At 40.2% G+C, this 26,377-nt stretch overlaps 1 protein-coding gene across 1 annotated transcript in view; it reads left to right on the top strand.

Annotated features, from left to right (window-relative positions):
• TPD52 (tumor protein D52) overlaps nucleotides 1-26,377 on the top strand; it is a 129,964-nt gene that overhangs the window by 60,978 nt on the left and 42,609 nt on the right. Inside the window, exon 2 of the mRNA XM_063327101.1 lies at nucleotides 805-986. Coding sequence (XP_063183171.1) covers nucleotides 805-986 — 182 coding nt within the window. The remainder of the gene's footprint in view (nucleotides 1-804; nucleotides 987-26,377) is intronic.

The raw sequence follows: 26,377 nt of genomic DNA, 5'->3' as shown, positions 1-26,377 counted from the left end.
TTTTGAAATATTTACTTTTAGCTTATGGCTTATACATTGAGTTAAAGTTTCTTCTAGATTGCTGCTGCCCCCTCAATTCGTATGATAAATCTCATTTAAGTACTTCCCTCTTATTGCTTCCACTATGTTGCATTTATTCTCGGAGCAGTTACAGGATGCATTTCTACAATTAATTTTCACGTATTTGAATTTAGACTGCATTGTGACATTCAAACAATCCTGTGTTTGGAACCTTATCTGATACTAGCTTTCCTGTATAAAATCCTACTTCTGTGTTGGTGGTTTACCATCAGCAGCCGCTTTCCTTTTTGTGGTGTGTGTGCATGCATATGTGTGCATGTTGCATTTTCTTCAGCTCTTGTCCTTGGGATGCTACGTTTAACAGTTCCTGTTTCTGAAGCAGCAGATTTACCACACGTTAGATCTCTAGCTTACAACTCCTGGGGCCAGGTCACGTCAGAACAACCCGCGCTGTTTGTGCCTTCCAGCAGAGCTGGAATTCAAAACTGTCTCTTGTTTTTACTTCCCCAAGAATAAAAGTTTACAAATGTACAAGTGGAAAATTATGGTATTTTTCTCTGTTTGTATAAAATATAGATGGTTTTTCAGCATATACTTGAGGTAGTTAATGGGAAAGCGTGTCGCTGAAGCCAAAAGGTCTTTCAACCTTTAATTGCTTGTTTATTTTGTTCTGTTTAGTTCTTCTGGCTTGAAAAAACCCTTTTTGTATGTTACAAGTTTAATTTAATTCCTTCTCCAAATAGTATGTTTTGCGATTTATTTTTTTTTATTTTTAATCTGTAGGTTCCTTCAGAGAAATCAGAATCCTTTGCATCCCTGTTGAGGCGCTCTCCCTTAATTCAGATGGGACCTGCCAAAGATAAAATTGCCATTGGTCGAATATTCCATGTTGTAGAAGATGATCTTTATATAGATTTTGGTGGCAAGTTTCACTGTGTGTGCAAAAGACCAGAAGTAGATGGAAAGTAAGTAATAAACTTACGGTAAGCGATTACTATATGTGACTGACATACTGAAAGGCTTAGCTAGTGGCACTTGACCATCTTCTGGATTGAGTTTGGGTAATTCATATGAATTTTATGGTTTAAACTGTGGAAGTTAACATATTGTGCAGAATGAAAGTATGATCACAAACAGACCTGCGTAGCTCAGACATCATGGTCTAGAATGCAGATTCCTTTGCAAGTTTGCATTGTTGCTATCTTTGTTAATCTGCAAGATCACTGTGTCTAAAATATTAAGTATAATTCCTGCAATAAACAGTTCTGAAATGATTGATTTTTTTAAAGGAAAGATTTATTAGAAATAACAACACATTTGTGTGCAAGTTGGTGATAGTATTTTATCAGAGCATTTGTATACTCAACTTTCTTTTTTTGACGGGTCTATGAATTTCAAAACAAATGTAACTGATGGCTCAGGATAAACTGAGTCCTTTGCGCCTATCACGTTTGACAGCAGGTGAAGATTTTCTTAGTCTTTCGCTGCTGCTGTGGTGGTAAAACCCTTGTTGCTCTTTGATTCTCTTGCTAATTTTAAGCTGAGACGAGCTTTTTCTTTCCCAATGCTGTTCTTGCATGACTGAGGAGTGTTTCTATATTCATCTCAATCTATGACTGTTTGTTTTGGTTTTGTGGTAGAGTTCAGATCAAAGCTCCCTGTTCAGCTTACCTGTCCTTCTGCCAGGCCCACTTGACTTCCCCACGCACATTGGGGAAGATGCATCTAGAGCATTGGGGAGTTTGTCCTTATGGATCAATGGCCTCTTCTGGGCACCTTTTCATGTCAGGACAGCGTCTTGCCTGCCCTAAACAAGCCTACTATCCTGAAACTCAGGAGTCTCTTCTGGCACTTGCCTTTTTTACTTTCCTTCAGGGTTTAAGCTTTGTCATTGGTCGCTGCTGCAGCCGAGGCTGCCATCAGCTGCCACATTCCCAACCAGTTCTTTCGTGCCAGTGAGTAACACATCCAGCAGACCTGCCCTAGTTGGCCTGTTTGGCACCTCTGTCAAAGAAACGTTACCAGGACACACACTCTGGATTGCCTGTGCCCCTCCATGTCTACTTGAGCAGACATCAGGACGTCTGAAGTCCCCTGTGAGAATTAACACCTGCAATTGTGAGGTGGTGTTTGGTTCTTTAAATAAGGTTTCATCCACTCCTCTTCCTCATTGAGGAGGAGTTCCTCAACGTTGAGGAGTGGCAGTGGAAGTAGTAGTGTTGATACTCTATATCTAATGGACCCTGACACTTTTTTCCAATTCATGGTGTTTTTGGAATTGGAATTTCTAAAATTTACCTGGATATACAAAAAATTGCAGTCACGGGCAATCTTTTGTTCTGTTTTTTTAGCTTGTAGTTTGTCATAAGGTGCTGTGTCATATAACATAGTTGTACCAATCAATTTCTAACTGGGATTTTTAACACAAAATTTGTAAAGTACTGGTGGAATCAAAAATAAACATGGACAACTGCTGTTTTAGCTAGCTGCGTATGCCATCAATAGTATTCAGGTGCTGCTGAGTTTGGATCTCCTTGCTTATTTAAAAGGAGTAGGAAGACTTATGCCTTTGCTTGTACAATTGCTTTGATCTGCCTCCATGGTAAAGACAGCAGCTCATTGATTTAGACAGTAAAGTTTGCCTTACCAAAACAAGTACAATCTTTTCATACATTGGCCCCACCTGGCGTACTGCATCCAGCTCTGGAGTCCCCAACATAAGAAGGACATGGACCTGTTGGCGTGAGTCCAAAGAAGGGCCACAAAGACGATCAGAGGGCTGGAGCACCTCTCCTGTGAGGACAGGCTGGGACAGTTGAGGTTGTTCAGCCTGGAGAAGAGAAGGCTCCAGGGAGACGCTATAGCATGCTCCCAGTACTGAAAGGGGTCCTACAAGAAAGATGGGGAGGGACTTTTTATCAGGGAGTGGAGCGATAGGACAAGGGGTAGTGGTTTTAAACGGAAAGAGGGTAGACTTGGATGAGATACTAGGAAGAAATTCTTTACTGTGAGGGTGGTGAGACCCTGGAACAGGCTGCGCGGAAAAGTTGTGGATGCTCCATCCCTGGAAGTGTTCAGGGCCAGGCTGGATGGGGCCTTGAGCAGCCTGGTCTAGTGGGAGGTGTCCCTGCCCGTGGCAGGGGGGTTGGAACTAGATAATCTTTAAGGTCCCTTCCAACCTGAACCATTCTATGATTCTGTGGCCTTAGTAACTGTGAAGGCGTAGAGTCGTTTGATGAACACATCCCATCCACAAGAAGGGCCGGAAGGAGGATCCAGGGAACTACAGGCCAGTCAGTCTGACCTCGGTGCCTGGAAAGGTCATGGAACAGATCCTCCTCAGTGCCATTACACGGCACATGCAGGAGAACAGGGTGATCAGGCCCAGTCAGCATGGGTTTGTGAAGGGCAGGTCATGCCTATCAAACCTAATATCCTTCTATGATAAGGTGACCCACTTAGTGGATGAGGGAAAAGCTGTGGATGTTATCTACTTGGATTTTTGCAAAGCTTTTGACACTGTTTCCCACAGCATTCTCCTTGAGAAACTGGCTCCTCATGGCCTGGACAGGTGTACTCTTCGCTGGGTAAAAAACTGGCTGGATGGCCGTGCCCAGAGAGTGGTGGTAAATGGAGTTAAATCCAGTTGGTGTCCGGTCACAAGTGGTGTCCCCCAGGGCTCGGTGCTGGGGCCGGTTCTCTTTAATATCTTTATCAATGATCTGGATGAAGGGATCGAATGCACCCTCAGTAAGTTCGCAGATGACGCTAAACTGGGCGGGTGTGTTGATCTGCTTGAGGGTAGGTTGGCTCTGCAGAGGGATCTGGACAGGCTGGACCGATGGGCTGAGACCAATGGTATGAGGTTCAACAAGGCCAAGTGCCGGGTCCTGCACTTGGGTCACAACAACCCCATGCAGCGCTACAGGATTGGGGCAGAGTGGCTCGAAAGTTGCCTGTCAGAAAAGGACCTGGGGGTGTTGGTGGACAGCCGGCTGAATATGAGCCAGCAGTGTGCCCAGGTGGCCAAGAAGGCCAACAGCATCCTAGCCTGTATCAGGAATAGTGTGGCCAGCAGGACTAGGGAAGTGGTCATCCCCCTGTATACTGGGCACTGGTGAGGCCCCACCTCGAGTACTGCGTTCAGTTTTGGGCCCCTCGCTACAAGAGGGACATTGAGGTGTTGGAGCGTGTCCAGAGAAGGGCTACAAAGCTGGTGAGGGGTCTGGAGGACAAACCTTATGAAGAACGACTGAGGGAGCTGGGGTTGTTTAGCCTGGAGAAGAGGAGGCTGAGGGGAGACCTTATCACCCTCTACAACTACTTGAAAGGAGGTTGCAGAGAGATGGGGGCTGACCTCTTCTCCCTGGTGACAAGTGATAGGACGAGGGGAAACGGGTTCAAGTTACGTCAGGGGAGGTTTAGATTAGATATTAGGAAACATTTTTTCACTGAAAGGGTTATTAAACATTGGAATAGGCTGCCCAGGGAGGTGGTGGATTCACCATCCCTGGAGGTGTTTAAAAGACGGGTAGATGTGGTACTCAGGGACATGGTTTAGAAGTGGCTCTTGTCAGGGTAGGCTAAAAGTTGGACTCGATAATCTTAAAGGTCCCTTCCAACCTCAACAATTCTATGATTCTATCTCTTTGGAAGGCAATAACTGCTTTTGATCACCAGAATAAAGGTTAAAGGCTGGAGTATCTTCTACCAAAGCTTGAAAGTAACTAGATAGAATTTACAGTGTGTATTTATATCTGTATCAGCTTACATTGGTGACTGCAGGAAGACTTTGTTACTGTTATTTCTGTTAATTCACTTGCTGACAAAAGTGACTTCAGCACCATATTGTACGTGCGTGTAATCAGTAGAACTGTTTACTGTTTTGTTTGCAAAATGTTTATTGTTTGTGCCAAGGGGAAGAATGGGCGTTTTAATTTACAGATAACAGAGGATTTCTTGAAGGCCATCAGTTCAGGACAGAAGAGCCAGATTTAATCTTCTGACATGGAAATTCATGATACCATTTTTAGGAAGTCAGTCTTGAGAGCGTGGCACTTCTAGTACATGTATTCTGATCCTGATCTTTGTTTTTAATGTTTTGTCTTTTCGGGTATTTGTCAACTCCTCCAAAATATTGGGTTAGCATCTTTAAAGGAAAAACTCCTCTCTCTTGCCATTTATGTAAGAAGGTATCTTCATGAGGACATGTGCTTTCGATATTTCCTCAATTATCTAGCTTTTTTCTCACCAGGACTGAACTATTTTCATGATACTGTAATACAGTTTTCTTTTTCTTATATAATATCCTTTGCTCTTTGAAAGTGCTAGAAGTTACTTGAAAAGAAACAAAAATCCTACAAGAGGTTCTTGTCTGTAAAGCTTGTTCTCTTAAATTGCTCAGTCCTGATCCTAACAGTTGTGATCTCTTGGGATGTCCAAGTGGAAAGACTCTGTAGTGCTACCACCACGTGGCCATAAGAAAAGATTCCACCCTCAAGACTGTCTTGGGTAAAAAAGCAACTACAAAAATAGGTGTCCCTCACTTGGAAAATTTGAAGTAGCTACATAAATACATTTTCCCATCAGTTCTTCTAAAGTAAACTTCAACCTTTTAGGAAAAAAAACCCCACAAAACCAAAACGGAATGAAACACCACAAACTATTAAGTGAAAGAAACCTCAGACCAGTAATGATACAAAATTTAAATTGAATAAACATTTGAAGAACCTGCTAGCTGTTTTCTTTTGGTTTTTGCTGATTGTTTTACTTCTTTGTATCCTCTTCGGGAAAGCTGTTTCACAGGAATGCAAAAGATAGATTTCATTACTGGCATTGATGGTACTGAGATTGGAAGCATGCATCAGCTTAGTTAGAGACCAAAGATATTGTTGGTAAAACCTCCCTGGGGTCAGGCAAGGATGTATTTGGTTATAAATGTCAACAGCATTTTGTTATTTGGGTTTTATTTAAATGACAGGAGTATTCATTACACTTATTTAATAAGACCATGAAACCATATGTGCTGTACTTATTTAATATATACTGTAATTAGTAAAAACATGTTTCTTGATACACTTTGACTTAAATGCTGTATTAAATTTGTGGTTTATGCTAACAACATATAGCAGTTTTGTAAAGCATCCAGAATTTATACAAATGAGAAAAGGTCTGTAGGAAAGTAAGTGTACAGTAACTTTTCAGCTATAGGAAGAAAGTGGTGTATTTTTTTTCTTTCTTTTAACATGCCGAAGAAATTAAATCCTAAAGAGGAAAGTGTCTGCCTTAGATCTCCAAATGAACAACAACCGAATCCATGGCAAAAAGGTGCTGTTACAACCTGCTTCTGCCATTATCAGATGGAATTCCTAAGAACCAGAAAATGTGGGAAGGGGTTGTGCTGACACTGCCTGTTGCATGGTCTGCACCTGTACTGTTAATGACCATTTCCCATCAAAAGCACAATGGCTTTCAGCAATTTTCTAAAATGTAGGATTGTGGGACCAGCTTCCAAAGAGGATTAAACTGCACCTCTCCATGCCAGTGTAATGAAGCTTTATTTTCAAAGACTGCTGTAACCCTCCAGCAACTCCAGTATTATCAGGCTGTAGGATCAGAAAGACACTTCCTTTATGTTTGAGTATGCAGCTGGTGCAGGGATTTCCAGTATATCCTGTGGCGATTTTACTTGACACCTTTTATACCGTGCGTATTTGCCAAACTTAAATAGTAGAGAAGGGAAGAAATCATTTGATGCTGGTTGTGATTTAGAACATGACAGCTTAATGAGCATCATAAAACATTACCTAATGCTGTTTCTGTAAATTGTATCAAAATATTTATACTGTTTGAATGGTTGCCAAGGTGAATTTTATTTGGGAAACATTTTAAATTCTTCTCCTTTTGTTATTTTTTTTTTTTTTAAATATTTTATAGATAAGGGCAGAATGGAATCCAGTTAAAAATAGACTTTTAGACTAGGTAATGTGAATAAGGCTGGCTGTTTTCTACCATTTTCATTTTATTAAGACGGTCTTCAATTTAAGTTAACATTGAAAGGTGAAATTATTTGAAAGATCTTGTAAGATTAAAAAAAAATCAATTTCTGAAAAAAAAGAGGTGCATGGAGAGAGGTGCTCTGCAGGGGGGAGGATTTCAATAAGACACTATTTGGTTTGGTTCCAGTTTGTAGTTAACTATTCTATTTTGATGCCATGTGAATATGCTCCTTGGAACGATTAGTGCATCTTTCAACCAGAATGAGCAACCTCACACAAAGGTACTTCACTCTCGGTGTGCGGCAAAGATACTTGAAGGGAAGATGTCAGCGTGTGGTAAATTCACCTGTTGCGTGCTGAACCCTAGTTTCCCTGACTGTTGTGTATGTAATGGTGCAAGATTACTATGGAAAGGTTTAGAGAGATGATGTTAAAGACATAATCATTCTAACTCTTCCTTTTAAAATTGAATAAAGACTGGACAACTGTCAGGAGGCTGGCCTGATAGAGAGACCCAGTACCCCACTCTCTTCCTCGGGGCCTTTGCTCCTTCTTTGCCTGAAGAATCACAAGCATCAAATTCACACTTAACCTGGTGTCTGTGACTAACTAGGAGCAAAGTCTTTGAGTAGCAGTAGGGGCTACCCGTAGGACACAGAGCTGGTGGCAGTGGAGTGACTTACTGATGTTTTCGTCAGAGTACGTATTTCTTCCCTATCCTCCTGTACCGCTGCTGACTGGAGCGGGGCTGTGCTGGCAGCCTGGCACATCCCACAGTTTTCCTGTCAAACTTGGAATGTTGATGGAACTATTACTGCTAAAAAAAAAAAAAAAAAGGGGGGGGGTAATTAATGTGATACATAAAGGAAACGTTTCTTGCTGCACTAATGCCGATTTTAGTTTTACATTTGTTTTTATGATAGTCTACTTCCTTTTTACTGTCTGTTGCCAGCAAAATAGCATCTATCTGTAATGTGTAATTCTCAAGGGGAAAGAAGGAAATTGCTAACCAGCAGTACAAGTGATATAATAAATGATGCTTTTGCAAGTACAATTCTCAAACTCATGCAGATGCAGAAAAAAACGTGTCATAAGAAAGAGATTGAAAACCTGTAGAAACTTAGTAATTTTTTGAAATTATTATTAATGCATGTTGAAGGTACTGATAAAATGAACACGGTGCTGGGCCGGTGTGCAAAATTGCTTTTGATTTCCATGGTGTAGTTCTTGCTTAGAACAGGCTGAAGGTCTGCTGAGGAAAACTGTTCTAACTGCTACTTTTGGTAAGTGAGGAGCATGAACACAGTAACTATACTAGCAGCGTTTTCTTATTCTAGTTGTATGTTCAAATTGTTGCTGTTCGCTCATCAGAATTAAATCAGTGGTTTCCTCCTTTGCTGCTTCTATTCTTCTGTTGTAGTTTTTATTCCCAACAGATCAGTCTTTTTCTCACAAGTCTTTCTAGTAGTAACCACACTGTAGAAAAAAAAATCTCATAAGATGATGAATGTAAAATGTGTAACTAGCCTCTTAGAGGGAACACGTTATCTTCCTTCCTTCCGTCATCTTTTGCTGCTGTTGCCTCGTTCATGTGCTCTGTTAACTGTTTGTACCCCTTCCAGGCTGCTCTCTGTATTCTTTTTTCCAATATTGATTGCTAATATATATTTCAAATATAAATATAATGTAGTTACATTTATAACTAATTGCAGTTTTATATTATTATATCTATTCAGTATTACATGTTAGTAAGCCTTTTTAGCTTTATTGCTCACCTTTTTACCACTGTTTTCCCACTGAACTGTTAGAATGTGCAGTTTTGTTGTGTGTTTTTAAGCAGTCGCTGTGTTTTAGAGGTGGCTGTATTGCAGCAGTATATGATATGTTACTTCTAATAATGCTTTTGGAAAGTTTTATAAATAATTTTTGCTCATTTATGCATAATTAAAGCAGAAATTGCATAACTTACTAAAATATCTATTAACGTAATCTTATTTAGTCAGCATGAACACTTACCTGGCTTTCGTAGAAAATTTGTCATATTCTTCTGTTATCAGCTCTGATTATTTTTTTTTTGTTTGTTTGTAAAGTATTTCTTGCCTGTCAAAATAAATAGTAGTGGCATAAGTAAGCAACCTGGGAGAATTTGGTAAGTTTATATGACAGTGGTTTCCTTTGTGTCTGTAACTTCAAATGATTTGAGTCTATCACTGCCACATCGCTGACTAATACGTTTGTAATATTAAATAGGTATCTGAAATCAAAGCAATCTTCATACTTCCTTGCTCCTTCCTTACCCTCCTTAGCTTCCAAGTTGTCCTACCTATCAGGTAAGCACCTACTTATTGGAGGGCAAAATTCCTCTGCATTTTGAAAGATGAACTTAGACCATATTATTTTTGAATTGTTGGTCAATTATGACCTGGTCAGATTTGCTGGAGTATAAAACAAAGTGTGCACACACTCTTTCCTGAGTCTCTTCCAGTTTGTGTCTGTTATGGAAAACATAAACCAGACAGCTGGTCTCCGCACTGTGAAAACCAGTCTCTTTCTGTGATTAAAATTACCAGAATGTCATGTTGAAACTCTCTGAGGACCAAGGTGGTTTGCACGAGTCATCAGCAAACTTGGGTTTTGGCACTCTGGTCAGCCTTTGGTCTCAAACTTTGCCCAAATTCCAAGGAGAAATGGTAAGCGGGACTAATGTTGTTGTCTTGTTCCCACATACCAACACTGCAACTTAAAAAGGAGGCCTTATTGTTTATATTGAAGAGGGCTAAATTCAAGGAGGTGGCATGAACTCCTTTTTCTACAAAGCTTCCATACAGCGCAATACGCCATTGCTCCGAGCCCAAACAATGCACGCGGTGCCACTCTGTCTGCTGTCAAACAATTTCATCTCTTTCTTTTTTTTTTTTTTTTTTTTAAATAAGCATGCAGAGTAGCCGTGTGATTGCAAACTTAATCTGTGTACTTCAGCAAATAACCTCTTAACTTATTTATAGCAGCGTGCATTTTGGAAATTACAGCATTTTTATCCCCTATGGACATAGCTTATTATTTGCTTGGTTACTTTACAATTGTGACTGTTTTTGCCACCCACTGTATATCGTTCTTCAGCGGTTATTTTCAACCACAAATGGAGGTGTTGGCTTTGTGTGGTTCTGTAGCACACAAGACTGTGCTTCCAGAGTTCCCAGAGCCCACAGTCTCTTTTTTGGATGGATACTGTAAATTTTTCATCCCAGATAAATACTTCAGAGTTTAGTTAATGTAATAATAGCATGGGACAGGTGTTTGTTGTCAAAAGCACAACTAATCCATATTAATGAGGCACTCTGCGCAGCATTTGGTATGGAGTATGCGGCGTAGACCTAGGATTATGGCTGCACCAGTGCATGCAGACCTGCAAATCACTTTTTCCATATTTGTTTTCACTTCTGTCATGAGTTTGAAGTAGCAGAGAGTTATGGAATTTGATTGCCTTTGGAGAAAAACCACACAAAACTAGTAGCATTTACTGGTGAAAATTTTGTGCCAGCTCTGTCTTCCCAGGGCATCATGATAAATGGGAGATGGAATATGCTGTATGAAACGTCTTGGGAGAACAAAGCAGTCCATAGGTGGCCTGGAGCTTTTTTGGCAGTGTCAAAGTCTGTAAATACTCGTTAAACCACACTTTTTCTCATATGTGGACGTGCACACATACACGATAGGGAAAAAAAAAAAGGCTTGGGAAACTTATTACTGTATTGGAAGGCTTGAGTGTTGTCTGTAGAAGATGAGGCAGGTTAACTCTCTCTTCCTCTAATTCAGGTATTGGATGTCAAGAACTGTAGGAACTAGAATTACAAACTCATAACTTGGCAGAAGAATTAAAATTGTTTCTAGTATTTTGTTTTGAAGTTGATGAGAATAAATGGCTTGAATCTCTACATGTAGCATATATGGAAATTCTCTTCCCCCCGCTCTCGCCCCCCCCCCCCCAACACACACTTTGGAGAAAGCCTGGTAGTTTGCATGTGGGGAGGAGCTCTCTCACTTAAATATTTCTAGCAAAGTATAATTAATTACCTCAATAGCTAGGAAAGGCTGTAGGAATCTTAGCCATTCCAGATGCAGAAGATTTTTAGTGAAAACCCTAATGCTCCCCAACACGTTTCACTGACTCTGGCTGACAGTGGATGAGGTAGGGACGTGGTGTCTGATACTCTTCAGGGGTACAGGGAGCTGTACGTTACTGAACTGCAGAGCAAGGTGCAGATGATTCTGGCTTTAAGTCTGCTCAGTTTGACCTGTTCCTGTAACAGAGGTAAGGGCTAGGTGAAAAAACAGTCCAGGTTACCGAAGCAGTATAACTACTTTATTAGGTTGGGTGTAACTGCGCTAAACCCTCTTTTTAGCATAATGAGTTGAGCTGCAGCGCTGCGCTGGTGTGGTCGCTTGAGTTCACTTTGGGAGCCAGCTTGGTCTAAAGTAGCTCATGGGCTCTGCATGGCAATCCACTGAGAGGTGTAGACTTGCCCAAAGACAGAAGCTATTTAGTTTCTAAGTTGAGAAACTGAATTAATGATGGTTTGGACCAAATGTCTTATAAGTCTTCATATAACATAGATCTTACTCAGGAAAATTAATGCTATCGTATAACCATGGAGTGGTAATTATTCATCCCTCTGGAATAGTTTCAGTAAGCAAGTCTGAGAAGGGAATTAACACAGTGAGGGAAACACTCTGCAGGTAATATATCAACCTCAAGCTCTTCAGAAGGCATGAGTCAAGCCTCCCACAAATCATGATATTAAAGTTTTTATTTTTTTTGTTTTATTTCTTTTTGGATTCTTTAGTCTTTGGGTTCACATCACTTTTTTTTTTTTAACTTGGCAGAATAGGAATTTTTAATTAAACCAATTTTTTTTTTAAAAGGCAATTGAGCTGCTTGTGTAACAGTGTAACTGCAAGAACCAAGACTTTAACACACTAAATATCAGAAAGATATAACAAAATTGTTAATATTAGCAAAGCTAGAGATGTTGTACAGAATTATTTCACTGATAATTCTTCTCAGTCTGCTATATAATATTAAGATGACTCAAGCTGGAGGCCAGTAACTAGCAGTGTACCCCAGGGGTCAATGCTGGATCCAGTCCTATTTAACATCTTCATTAATGACCTCGGTGATGGGACAGAGTGTACCTTCAGTAAGTTTGCATAGAGTACAAAACTCAGGGGAGTAGCTGTTACACAGGGTGGTTGTGCTACCATCCAGAGGGACCGTGACAGGCTGGTGAAATGGGCTGAGAGGAGCCTCATGAAGCTCAACAAAGAGAAGTGCAAAGTCCTTCCCATGGAGGGGTACAACCCCAGGCACCAGTACATGCATGGGCCACCAGTCTGGAAAGCAGCTTGGCAGAGAGGACCTGGGGCTCCTGGTAGACACCAAGCTGAACATGAGCCAGCAACGTGCCCTTGTCGCAAAGAAGGCAAATGGTATCCTGGGCTGCATTAGACAAAGTATTGCCAGCAGGGTGGAAGGAGGCGATCCTTTTCCTCCACTCAGCCTTGGTGAGGCCAGACCAGGAGTTCTGTGTCCAGTTTTGGGCTCCCCAGGTCAAGAGACAGTCCAGTGAAGGGTCCCTAAGATGATGAAGGGACTGGAGCATCTCTCCAGTGGAGAAAGGCTGAGAGAGCTGGGACTGTTCAGCCTGGAGAAGAGAAGGCTCATGGGGCATCTCATCAATGTGTATAAATACCTGAATGGAGGGTGCACAGAGCCAGGCTCTTTTCAGTGGTGCCCAGTGACAGGACCAGAGGCAATGGGCACACATTGAAACACAGGAGGTTCTCTCTTAACATGAGGAAACGCCTTTTTTTTACTGTGAAGGGTGACCGAGCACTGGCACAGGTTGTCCAGGGAGGTTGTGAGCCTTTTTCCTTGCAGATATGTAAAAGCAGCCTGGACATAGTCTTGGAGGACCTTGCTTTGAGCAGGCTGGGGGGGCTTTCACCAGGTGGCTTCCAGAGGCATCTTCCAACCTCTGCTGTTCTGTGATTCTAACATGATAACTTGATAGAAGACCTGTCTGCCCAACTGAAGGCGGTGGCCATCGAGGATTCAGTCACGCAGTTGCATTTGCGGTCAACTGTCTGTACAGAGGGATGGTTGATCAGAGGGAGGAGTGGGTGTTGACTGCCGCTTGGAATAGGCCCAAAAAGACTGATAGAATTAATTCTGTTACTCCTACACACCGAACTCCTGACAGATGCTTTGCTTCCCCTGATGCTTTCTGTAACTCCTTGTCAGCCTATTTCGATGCCGTTATCCAACCAGGGCACAAAAGCAGGTAAATTCCTACAAAGCAAGGTAAGCCTGTTAAGGCCGAGTGTTTCTGAGCTGTGTAGGTGATTCAGCTGCTTTGCTATTATTAGGCAGCTCAGCAAATCTGAATAAAAAGAAAAAAACCAGTGTTTAGAGGCAAAAATAAATAACATTTTATTGCATGTCTACTATTTAAAACTAATTTTCCTTTTCTGCTCACTAATACGCTAACAAAAACTACACAGTCCTTGCCGCCTCTCTTTTTGCATGCACTTGTGTGGAACTAAGATGGGAAGAGCAATTGAGTATAATTTTTATATGAAGCGTTTTTGGAGGAAGAGGCAGAAGCAATGGAAGAGCTAAAGTAACACTTAGGTTGTATGTAATAGCTCTTACTGAATAAGGAGCATCTGACAGCACAATCCCTGCTATTGTATTTGCTTGCCTGATTTTTCTAAAACTTTCAAGATTAAATTTAAAATCCTAGGCAGGTATGGCTGTTGTGCTGGAAGAACTGCAGTGTAAGTAAAAACTCCTGTATTTAAAAAGAAGAAGAAAAAAAAAAAAAGAAAAAGGAGTTACTCTTCTAAGAGTATTCAGTAGCTGTTAAAACTTGCCTTAATAAATTTTGGAGTCTGTGTGTGGTCACTGCTGCCGTGGCTCTGTCAGCATTTTAAGCATCATAACAGCCAAGCAGGGATGCAGATGTCTGTTGCTTTGTGAACTTGCTGAACGCAGCCATGATTTATGGATACTGAAGTATGAAGTATGATCATAGTCAATCATGGGGCTTTTCTTTCTTTCTTTCTTTTTTTTTTTTTTTTTAACTAAACCAAAGCACTTTACTTTTTCCTTTTGTGGTAGCTGTCAAGAGAGGCAAATTTTCTGTTTTCCTGTTTTAGCATTTTACAACAATTTATTTCTTATCTAAAGAACTCAAAATCCCGCCACCCAGCTTGGGCGAGAAATAACAACCACCCCCCAGTCCTTCAAATCCTGAAGGGATTGTTCTGAAAATACTGAAGCTGTATTTTAAATGATCTGCTTTGAGGCTTGGCAGGCTCTGAAGACATGGAAAAGTGCGCATAATGTGGTCACACTGCGTGAGCACGTACCCACTTAACCGAGAAATTGAGATACGACTCTAAAGGCGGGGAAATAACCATTGGGTACAATGAAAAATGCCTATCACTTATTAGTGTTTGGTGACTTCCCATTAGTAGGGTAAGAGGAAAAGGGCTTAAGCAGTTTTTCTTTGATTAATGATTTTATTAGAAGGAATGAAGGATTGCTTACTTGTTCTGTGTAAAACCTTTTGTTCTTTATTTTCATAGTAGTTAGCGGGCTCTTCCAAAGGCAATGAGATCTTATGAACCAGTTTCACGGTTCGTGTAAAGCTATATAAAGCATGTCTTTATAGAAACACAAAGCTCACGTGTTTAACCCTGCTGAAATCTTCTGGAAGTAATGGAGTGTTAATTTTAAAAACTTAATTATTTAAACTTTTATCTTCTACAACATGAAATCCCAATGAAACTTTTCAGGTCTTTTCCATATATCGTAAGGAAATGTAAGTAGCATACAAGTTTAATTTATTTGCAATTTGTACTCATTAACTTCAAGTATTCAGGTAGAGATCTTAATCTGAGTGGTAATTATAAGTTGATTGCTAATCTGTCTTCCATTTAGGGAGTTCAGTTACTTCTTTTCCTATGACTTTATACATTTGAAGTTGCCTAAAAGTGTTTTAATCTTTCAGATCAGGTATTGCCTGCTCCCCTTCACTCATCTTTTGGTGCCAGACCAGTCTACTTACCACCCAAATACTAGATTTTGCTCCCTCCGAAGCCTTTCAAGACTGTTCTTGGCAGCTGGCTTGACAGGGCTGCTGGAGATGAGACTGAAATGCGCTCTCCTTCCTCCAGACAGAGCTCGGTAAACAAACTGTGATCCTCCGCTTGGCAGGAGGCAGAGCTGCCACTGCTGCCAGCCTCGGGGGGCGAGAATGGGGGGGCGGGACACAGAGCAGCGGTGATGCGTGGCAGCAAATACAATATCCCTTTCTGAGTATTTCAGTGACTTGACTCACACATTGCTGTAATGCGAAGGTTTGTGAAATATTCCTCTGCTTCTGCAAGATGTATTAGGAATATGCTAAGCTTTGGCCTGGTGTACGCACCAGCGGTGCATTTAGCTAAAACTAAGTTATAGTAGGCCAGTGGAAAGAAATAACGCATGGCTGGAGTAGGTTAGGCTGGGTTCAACTTGCTAAGCAGTGATATAAATTTACAGAAAATAAAAAAGGAGTTTTGCAGTGATCTAAAATCACTCTGTTGAAAAAATTGGTGGAGCAGAGTTTATTGCTCAGTTTTCTTCTCTCATCATAGGGAAAACTTAAAAGGTCTTTCTCTGCTGAGAATTTCCCATTCAATATAAAAAAAAAAAAATAAAAATTGTGCTAGATGTTAATTCTTCCAGCTGCTTTGATCAGCCTTTAGATCTATGAGTATTCTTGTGGCAGGGTATGTAATAACCCTAATAGTAGTTGAAAGGTGAGGATTTTCCTCCTTTGAAGTGAACTAAAAACTGTCCATTCAGGATTGTGATTGATCAGGTCCTTGGTAGGCTTGCAGGCATGCTTTGGCATTCGTACAAATGTTTACCTACTTTACACACTCAGTGCCAGTATATTCAAGTGCAGTCATATGTCTTATAGCTAGTGTTCAAAGCAGGCAGGCCTGCTTTATTTAAATAAGGCCATATATATATAGGCCTGATATAAAAAGTAGGAATTCTTATGCCATTATAAAATAAAGTATCTGAGAATAAGGTGATGGTCTTTGCATATCTTTCAGGTTATTTGCTCACAACTCGCTTGCCAGGAGTTGGAAGTCATGGCTTCAGACTCCCAAAATCTTTGACTAGCTCACACATAATGAAACTTTCAATTTGTGGGATTTTTTTTTCCTTGGCATTAGACATATTAATTTTTCTTTTTTTTTTTTCTTTACTATTTTGGGGCTTTCTCCTGTAGATGGTTAATGTAATAACAATGTTCCAGTATTTTGAGCTTAAAAAATGAAATTGAAAGAGCAGTAGAAAGCATGCTAATGCTATGTTGGCTGTTAGCGATAAAATGAACAGTGTTCTTTGTGTTCCATTCATGGAAATCCAGGGATTTGTTTAATTTAAAATGCAATTTTCTTCTCTCTCCCCCCCCCCCTTTTTTTTTTTAACCAATTCACAGTTGTAAAACATTTTAAACAGTTCTTTCACTTCAACTTTGTCATGTATGACTTTATCTGTAGTACAGGCTTCATGAGTTAAAGCAGTTGCTAACTCCCATGTTACCTTCATGCTAATCATTCTAAAGTCTAAATACCTTTTGCAAGCAAAGACTTAGAATAACGCATGCATATTTTGTTTTATATTCTAGTATATAAAGCAGGTGAAGGTAACAGTTGTGACGTTGTGCAAGAGGGCTACTTTTGTTCTTTAAACATGCTTGTAAGGATGGTGATGTAAGTAATAGAAGCATGGCTTCCATAAAGGGAAAGTTGACAAAATAATTATTTGAGGAGTAGCAGTAATCTATATGAAGTGGTTTTTTTCCTCTGCTAATAGGTAACTAATATACAGGAGCATATGCAATATTATGTATATGATAAATTTTCCCTGACCCTTTATTTGTACAATCTAAATATTTTGTGTGAAATACAGATGTATAACTATGATTATCTTTTGTTACTCTTCTCAGTTCCTTTAAAAGCCTTTGCAGTGGGGATTTAAAATGACGACTACCTTGTTATCACCTTTCATGTGCCTTTTGAAGGGATGCAGGGCTGCTGTAATTCTGGATCCCATGCTCAGTTTTCATGCGCAGCCGTGAATTGTGTCACGGTGGGGAGGGACGGGGTGTGGGGTGGTTTTGTTTTTGAAGGAGATAAAATACATTCCGTAAAACCGCGACGCTGTCTTCGTATGCAGGCTTCGCCTGTGGCCAGAAGTGAGAAGCGGGATGGGGTGGGGTGGGGTGGGATGGGATGGTGGAAGCCCCGTGACCGGCGACCGTGGGCTTCCCACCGGAGCCCTCCCGCGCTGGCGGGATCCGCCGCTGGCTGCTGGGGCGAGCGCGGAGCCATTCTTCCGCCTTCACTTCCTCGGCTCTTTAGCCCCCATTGAGCGGCAAACAGTGGCGGGGGACAAAAGCTGTATACACTGTACAAACAGAGCACCAAAGCGGCAGTACACTGACTCATTCTTCGCTCTGTGTGAGAACTGAGGGGGACTCTATTCACCGCCTTTGTGCCGGTGTCTGTCAACAGCGCTGTTTGAGGCCAGCCCCATTGTGCCGGCCAATGTTTCTTATTGACCCGAGTCTGTGCCCGCAATGTTCCCAGGGTCGAAGTTGCGAGCAAGAGAATGTTTGAAAAGGGGTAATCGTGGGCTAAATGCGTTTTGCTGCATTGTCGTCTGACCTATTAAATCTAAACTGCGGGCCGCGTTCATGCAAACAGGTAATTATGTAGTCACAGCTGCGGCCATTGACATCTGGTTACCGCCCCGTGGAAAAAGGGGATGGGGCGCTCGCCTCTCCCTCCAGGCTCTCAAGCACTGAACTGTAATGATATTAACTGAAAATAGAGGGTGGATTAGCGAGACTGACAGGTCAACAAGGTGGATACTTTATCCATGTAGGCAGAAATAAGTCCGAGTGCAGTTGCTTGGGTATTTCTGCTACCTTACACATCAGGTTTTTCCCATAGCTGCAGGCTTGGTTGGGCTCCTCTAGATCCAGTTATTATTTAGCGGTTTTAGATCAGGAGAGGCTGCAAAATACTCTTGTTATCTTGTCTGTGCAGAACAGCTCTGCAAACAGCTACCACGTTAACTAATTTTTTTTTTTTTTTTTTTCTAAACCAAGTGGCTTACAATGGCCCTTGTCCCTGGAGGCCGGGTCGCCAGGATTTCCAGATAACAAACCTTCATTATCAATAGGCCAGCATTTCAAAACTTAGTGGTAAGTGTACAAGGGTAATAAAACATTGCTGGCCATAAATTATTTTAGGGCAACTGCTTTTTCTTTTAATGTACTTTGAAATTGAGGCGTAGTATTTGCATGTAAATTAGTGTGACACATCTTCTCTGTCATCCCCCTCTGCTCCCCCCTTCTGCTGGGAGGGAAGAGGTCTCTACGTAACACACGTAATGATTAAAACAGTGTGCTTTTCTGGCCTGTGCAACTTTTGGTGATGGGGTAGACAACAGCCACTATGGAAATTAGGAGAGAGGGTTACAGGGCCGTGGGTGACTTCCCTGGCACATCAAAGCTGGGAGCAGGCTGGGTGCTGGGCAGCCCTGCCTGCAGGGTAGGAGGGGAGTGCAGCCAGCTGATAAATTCCTGTTTTAAGGGATCTCCTGCAGGAATGAATGGTTAGCTGCTGCTCCTTGCATTTGCATCCCAGCGCTGCTCCTTAGGAGCCAATTATTCTGAAGAGCTGTTGCAATGCAGTGTGTAATGCAACAGGGAGAGTAGGTGCTACGTGTTATGGCAAATACATAACATATATAAATATATATATATAAAAAATCCTTCATGGTTATGGGAGGCCTGTAATTGCTAAAAGTGTGAAACTTTATCCTGCAAAGGCATGTCCGCTGTTTCGGAGCTCTTGACTCATGGAGCAGGGAGGGAGAAAAGCTGGTCTGCTCGGACTCATGGGAACCTGCGTTTATTGTGGATCTCTAAAATTGTCTTGTTATGTAATTAGCTTGTGCTCTTTTTCTGTGGGTTTGGGGGTTTTTTACTTGATTTCTGCCTCTTCTACTCCATACAGGCCTCTATAGAACTTACTGATTATTATGCAAGAAGCAAGGGTAAAAAAGCCAAACCCAAAAATATTTCAAATGTATCCAGAAATGTGTTGGCATTAGCATCTTTTTCAGGCACAGGGCAGTAAGGAAAGACCAAGTCCATCTACCAGCAAAAGACAGTTAAATTACATCTTCACAATTATCTGATCCTGTGTGTCTCCAATACTTATTGCTGTAGGAAGGAGTAAATTTCCTTAGGGACTTTTTTAGGATGTACCAGGGCTATATACAGTCTCTTTGCTGCTGTGTGTCGAGAAAAATTTTTCCAGATATGCAGAAAATTCTATTTGTGCATTTCCCAGTAGATTCATTAACTTCATAAAAATACTAGGTAGTCTTAGGAATTTGTTGTTTCTCACCTATGTAACTCTGTCTCCTAAACCATTTGCCCATTTCTCTGCTTAACAAAAAAGAAAAGAAAAAAGAAAATATTCAAACCAGAGTATTTCCTCTTCACCACCCATTGTTTTTTCTACTGTAAAGGGAATACCAAAAAATTATATTTAAATAAGGACTCAAAAGGACTCAGTTGTCTAAAACAGTATTCTTCTCAGCTGTGTTACCTGTAGAAGAGATAAATGAGACTGAAGACTTATCCTGTAGAAGTCTGTAAGTGCTTTGCACTCTTAAAATATTTTACTTTTATAACTAAGAAGAAACCTGTTCCACTCCAAATATGAAGAGTCAGGAAGAACTTGAAATGAGAATTCCCAAAAGAGATCAAGAAGCTTCCTGGCTAAATGGTTTGTTTTACCTGACTTACCTAATAAGTAAAACTTGAGCAAACTTTTTAATTGGGTATTCCCATTTTGATGCCATGTGCATTCTGTGATATCTCAGTTGTAATTCTGAGTGTCTCTTTAGGGAATTCAAAAGGAGTTATAAGAATGCGTTTTTCAAAGAGTCAAAGATGACTTCTTTAGACGTGTCACCGGACTTACTGAAATAGGTACTAACCACTGCGGCATTCTTATACCTTTGGAAGGTGTTGCTGTATAATGAAAGGCAGGCTGAAAACCAGTTGTAGAAATGATTATGCACTCAGTAGTTTGGGGCGTTAAGGTAGTAATATCAATGTAATCGGGGGGAAACCTTGCATGGCATATGTAGCTTAGTTTCATGCTTCAGCAAACAAGGCATTATAGACAAACTTTTTAAAATTCAAGGCAAAATAAGAGAGCAGAGAATGTAGACTTCTTGGATACGCACTGAAAACTGATGAAAACATGCAGTATGTGTACTCGGCATCACAGAGGACAACTTCAGTGTGGGCTGCTAGGTTTTCCTAGAATGAAAAATTCATAATGACTTCATTGGTCTAATTAATTTTCTTGAAGCAGTAAGAGCGTACAGAGGTAAAACCAGGCAATTTATTTGAAACATGAGGGTTTGAAATCTGAGGTTGAACAATGAGGGGTTTTTCTTTTTTTCTTTTTTTTTTCTTTTTTTTTTTTTGTCTTGGAGGTGGCTGTATGTAATGCTTATGATTAAATGGGAAACAAGATGTCTCTGATCAATGCTTAGCAGGTTTTCCTTTGTCTTTCACAGTAGCAGCATGTATCAAATGAAAAACTAATAGTAATTTATTATACCTTTTACAAAGAATTCTGCTTGATTTTTTTTTTTAAGATTTGTTTATGTAGTGAATTAGATTCTGTTTCAGTTTTAGTATACCTCTGTTTCTATTTTAGTTAAATATGAGTTAGCCTATGTGAGACTATTCACAATGCAACAGTATTATCTGTCAATCGGTATCTCTCTTTCTGCATTGGAAATGGAAATGAATAATATTCTTTCTGAAACTGGTATACTTACTGGCAAAATCAGCCCTAAATATGATGCATATATATGCAATTTATTTATGATGCATACATAGCTATAATCTAAATGGGCATAGTTCCTGTATGTTTCTTAGAAGGAGAATGAAGTGTGAGTCAAAAAAAAGAAAAAGGTTTCGAAGAGAAATTAGTTGACTTTTTTCAACAAAAGGCCCCAGGGTATCATAACCTATGTGTAAAAACAACAGTACGCTTGGCACGCATTGCCTGAGCAAGTTCAAAAGAACTTTATGGAAACTGAAATAACCTTTCTAAAAATATATTTGAGGGCATACCCTTTGAGTACTGGAAATAACATTCTGATAGCACGTGGTAGGACAGCCCTTTTCCGATACATAGCGTCTGTGGATTACAGCGATAAATAAAATACGGCAGTGAAGTGTAGGAATGGACAAGACTTGTAGATGAAGGCTAACCAGTCACTGGTGCTTCCTTTAGGATTTGTCTTTGTACAGACTGTGGGAAAAGATTTGCGGTTCTGTGAGCTCCCAATAGAAACAACTGAATGTTAACAATTTTCCTTATAAAGGTTTTTTCAGGTTTAAAAAACTGTGTTTATCTCAGCAGAGAATAGCGCAAAACATTTGAAATTATTTTTGTGAAATTAAAAAAAAATATTAATTCATTTAGAGCCCACTAGGTACTTATTCATTTCAGTTTAAAAGTCTACAATATTATCTAATGCTGAGACAACATTAGGAGCATGTTCATGTAATGCATGGTTTTCTGCATGCGTCAAAATGAAGAGCTCAGATGTTGCTTTACATAAACACAGCTATAGGGAGGATCAGGTATTTGAGTTGTTAACATACTGTCTAAAGCAGAGAATTTCACTTCAGAAAAGGAAGACTCTGCAAGCAAGTTCCGATCAGTAATGGCTTTGGAAGACAGCGCTGTTCTTCCTGTCACGGGGGCAAATGCACAGTAAGAGCAAAGAAGTGGGGTTGGATTACAAATTATCTCATTTAGACTGTGTAAAGTCCAGATTTATTGCCCCAAAGTAATCAAAGCCTCCATTACGAATGTCTCGTTATACTCAGTAATATGAGGGCAGTTGGCTAGTCAGCTGAATTTTCTGGTCTTGTAACTTTTTAGAAGTTGAAACAGTTTGCTTTTTCCTATTGGTTTTATTGCATGTAGACATTTCTCATATTCAAGTTAAGGTTGGGTGGTTTTTTTCCCCAGTTACTAGAATTAAATTAATTTAGTTCATCTCTCAGTCACATCGTAACTTACTGTTTTTCATTAGGGAAGATTTCCATGTATAGGCAGGATGCGGTGGTTAAACAGGGTTTTGGAACAAGAAAATATAGATTACAATTGGTGCAAGTCAGCCTCGACGCGGGCTTCCTTTTACCCGCCCTGGCTATTGTCACAGCTTCCCCTCATTCAGTTTGGTGGTGGCTGTTTGTTGCGTGAGACCAATAGATAGTATCGATAGATTGGCAAATGTTGTGTTTATATTTGATCTCTTGTAAAACAGAAAGGGAGCTCTGGCTCCTTCAGAATTCCTCACTAGCCTAATGAGATAATCGTTGCTCTGCAGCCTTCAAGAATGAAACAAAAAAACTACTTGGATAGTAAAGAATTTTCAACAACCTGTTCTTGCTTTATTTTTTTAAAGGAATTTCTGCTCTTTGATAATTTGAGATCTGTCTGTTTTTCTTTGAAGGAGGAGAGACATGGCAGTTCACGCCAAATTAATGCAAGAGGAATGCTTACTTGATTTTAGAAACGCTGCTAAAAGTCATAGTACTGACTACCTGATTAATTCATCTTCATTTATAGAATCAGTGAGGTAAAAATGTGTGGAGGGCTTGGAGCCCTCACGGTACTGGTAATGTAAGAGCTGCTCAGGTATTTCTAGAAAGAAGATGCGTGTGCCTTGGTTGCTTCTGGAGAAGGTAGGTGCAGCAGAGGGTTAACTCTCTGACATACTGAAGTGTCTTAATTAGAGCTTGGCAAAGAGCCACTGTCAGTAGAAAAAAAATACGCCGTGCCTGAGACGACAGCAATAACTAGTAGCTTGAGCCTCTGGCAAGGTCTCCTGCATTCAGCAGCGCTCTCTGCTTGTGCCTACCTGTTGTGGGAAAGCAAGATGCTGCCCAGACCCGAAACAAAGCAGCCCAGCATTTTCCCATCCAGCTTCGCCATTGTAGCCACAAAAAGAAAGGATGTGGGGATGCGGAGAGGGGGGAGATACCTGTCAATAAAAGCAGCTTTTGCGGCCACTCGCTGTACATAGTGGCCCGCAGTTGAAGGAAGGGCTAGTGAAAACTGTGGAGCAAATCTGGATTTGCACACTGTGGAGTCCAATACTTGCCTTAAAATGGGAAAATAGAAGAATTTGAAGTTTGAGGCTGAGAAGATTTTAAAACGTTGATGACCTGTGGTGATGCTTTTCAAACTGGGAATTACTGCATTGTTTTGAAGAATGATGACGATTTACTTGTAAGAATTATTAGTAGATACTGCTTTCCCAAGGTTATGGCTTATGTACAGTCCTGATGGGGAAAAGTATAATGTCAGGTTGCCCAGTTAATGATATACTGTCACAGGATGGACGACGCAGATTAAATGTAAAAAAAACCAAAACATCAAACCTGTTATTTAAAAATGAAAAAATAAAACTACTTATAATTTCAGGACTAGGTTGCTGTATCTTACAATGGGAAATACAGAGATACAGATGTGATAAAATTGAGCTGATAACGTTGTGTATGTAGAGACACATATTCAGACAGTAGGGTATGTACTCCTCAAGGTGGTATATTTGTGAAGTGTGTAGAAAGGCATGTATTTTCACAATTTAAAAAAACCACAAACATAAAAGACTGCATCTTGGGGTCTGTGTGAATGTTGAAATGCCCTGTACCTGTATTTGAAAAGAAGAAAAATGTGTTGTAAGCTTAAGGGATTTTTCAGTGGTAGCAACAGCAATTAAGCTCTTCTGTCCCTCACTGAATTTCAGTGGAAATTAATCACCTAAATCCAGTCAGTGGAGGCCTGAAAGTCATCTCCTTTTAGGTACAACGACATTAATAATGCATTGCAGTTTGACTCTACAAAACCACAATAACAAAAATAGTTGTTACTGATATTAATATTTAATGATAAGTAATAAAATCGAATCAAAACCATACTTGTGTGTATCTTTAAATCTCTAGGTAAACCTTAGTGTTTACCTAGTCAAACTTCAGTGTGACTCTGCATTACACAGTAAATCACATCAGAGGAGGCTTGCAGGTCACAGCAGAGTGGAAGTCTTGCTAATTAGTTAGGCACTGTATGGTCATTTAATCCATGCCAGCATAACAATAATCTGTTACTTTAACACCTCACTGGAGCATTTTTTGAGTTTCTAACTCTACCCTTGCCTATTGAGTAAGTAGCAATGCTAATGTTGGCTTTGTGTGTGCCAGGCTGATGGGTACCGTTACAGACCTGTTCTGCACTGCTGGAGTAGGTTTTGGATATATGGAGAGAAATTTAAAAATTATTTAAATTTAAAATTTAAATTAAAAAAAAACAGCTCTTAATTACAGTCTGCAGTTTGCTCTGATAAAAACGCTCTTGGAATAAGGTGGTAATGGCCCTGGAAAGACTATCTCCCGTTTTATGCTTTCTACTTACAACTTTGACTTTTTGCCTGGGATCATGCATCACTTCAGAGGAACACATCAGGACCTTCTAGCAGTAAAAGTCCATCCTGCAAAGCGGAGGACAGGACCTGTTTCCGTAGCATTCAATCATAGCGCAGGCTGCTTCAGAAGAGAAGGATCTTCTTTCTGGAGAACAACACCTGCTTAGGTCTAGTTGCATGAAGAAGGGTTACCTTCTGCTTGTGAAAGGTGATCTCTTTTAATTTATAGTAAACACAGATAGTGAAGAATCCTGGGTCCCATGGAAGACTTCCCAGTATGTGTACCTGATTGGAATATAAGGAATTGAGCTTCTTGGATTTATCCACCTGCATTATGCCTCTGAGACAGCCAGCTCTTCTTGTGTGGGCACTTAATTGTATGCTACGGATAGCTGAAGTGTCGCTTCCCTGCCTAGTGAAGGCGTGGGTTATTCCTTCCAAAGAAGCTGCATGGGAAAATAGATGATGTCCTTGAGCATGGAAATGTTTTGTTCTGACCAGACTTGTCTTGGGTACATGCAGCTACTGCAGAGTTAATTATGCTGCAGGAGTTGTGCATTTACATTTTCTGCATATGTTTTCTAGGAGAAATATTTGGATAGTCAATGATCTGCTCTGCTTTTCCGAATGTTTGTGCAATTATTTTAAATAGAAATTGAAGAGCAAAGTCAATACTCAAATATGTTACTGTAGACAGTTTGCATGTGTGTTTGTTTATTCTAAGGAATGTAACGTGTCTGTGTAAATTTGTATTTAGACACTTGTAAAAATAACAGTTTGACCCAGTTATCTGAGAGCAGTTGTTTTATGAAAGGACTGCTAAGGATCAGTTAACATCTACCTGAGAAAACACATATTGGAAAGCATAATGAATATTTAAAGTCTAAATTATTTGAAAACTACGTATATAGTACATGTGTTTCACTGATATTTTTGATGGTTAATGTCACTCTCTTTAGTAAAATCCTTTTGCTCGTAATGACCAGGAAGAACGCTTCATATTTGAGCCTTAGCTTGTAAAATACGTTAAGGAATGAGGTTGACTTTTAAAAAGTCTTGAAGAGAAAAGTAAGCATTTGCAAAAACATTTGCTTTTTAGATACACTTGTCGGAGAACTAGATTTGCTCATTTTATATATATTGATTGGAGTTGTAGTGAAATCATTTGTGTTGTATTAGAAGTACAGTTAACTGGCTAGGAATTGTATGTGTGCATATATACATTTATATGTAAATGTATTCAATTCAGGTATTATTTCTTGGGTTATGTTGTTTTTTATTTTGAGCTCAGTTGAACAGAGGATGGTGACAGCCAAACTGTTGCCAGGTAAGAGAACAGGTCAGTTATACTATTAAATTGCAATGGGCATTGCACACTTTCATATTTCTTGGTTTGCAGCAGTGTAGTCATGTAGGTTTGTAAAACTTGATGGTGGGTGGAAAACACATCTTAGTGCCATCTTCACCTACTTTTGACATGGTAAAACAGGGCACAACAAGTTGCAAGAATGAAATAGGGATCAAGATCCTATGTGCAGTGTGGGTATTTAGCATCAGCAGACATTTCTTGGCAAAGAGCCTGCGTACTTTCTGCAGTGTGCTTCTGCATTTTATGGTTCCTATGTATGTTGTGTTTTATTATATACGGTTCAGAGACTGATGGAATAAATACGTCTAGAGGTATAAC

The sequence above is a fragment of the Chroicocephalus ridibundus genome, chromosome 2 (assembly GCF_963924245.1).
Source record: "Chroicocephalus ridibundus chromosome 2, bChrRid1.1, whole genome shotgun sequence".
NCBI lineage: Eukaryota > Metazoa > Chordata > Aves > Charadriiformes > Laridae > Chroicocephalus > Chroicocephalus ridibundus.
The sequence above is the reverse complement of the archived record's forward strand: the minus strand, read 5'-3'. Positions and strand labels throughout refer to the sequence as shown.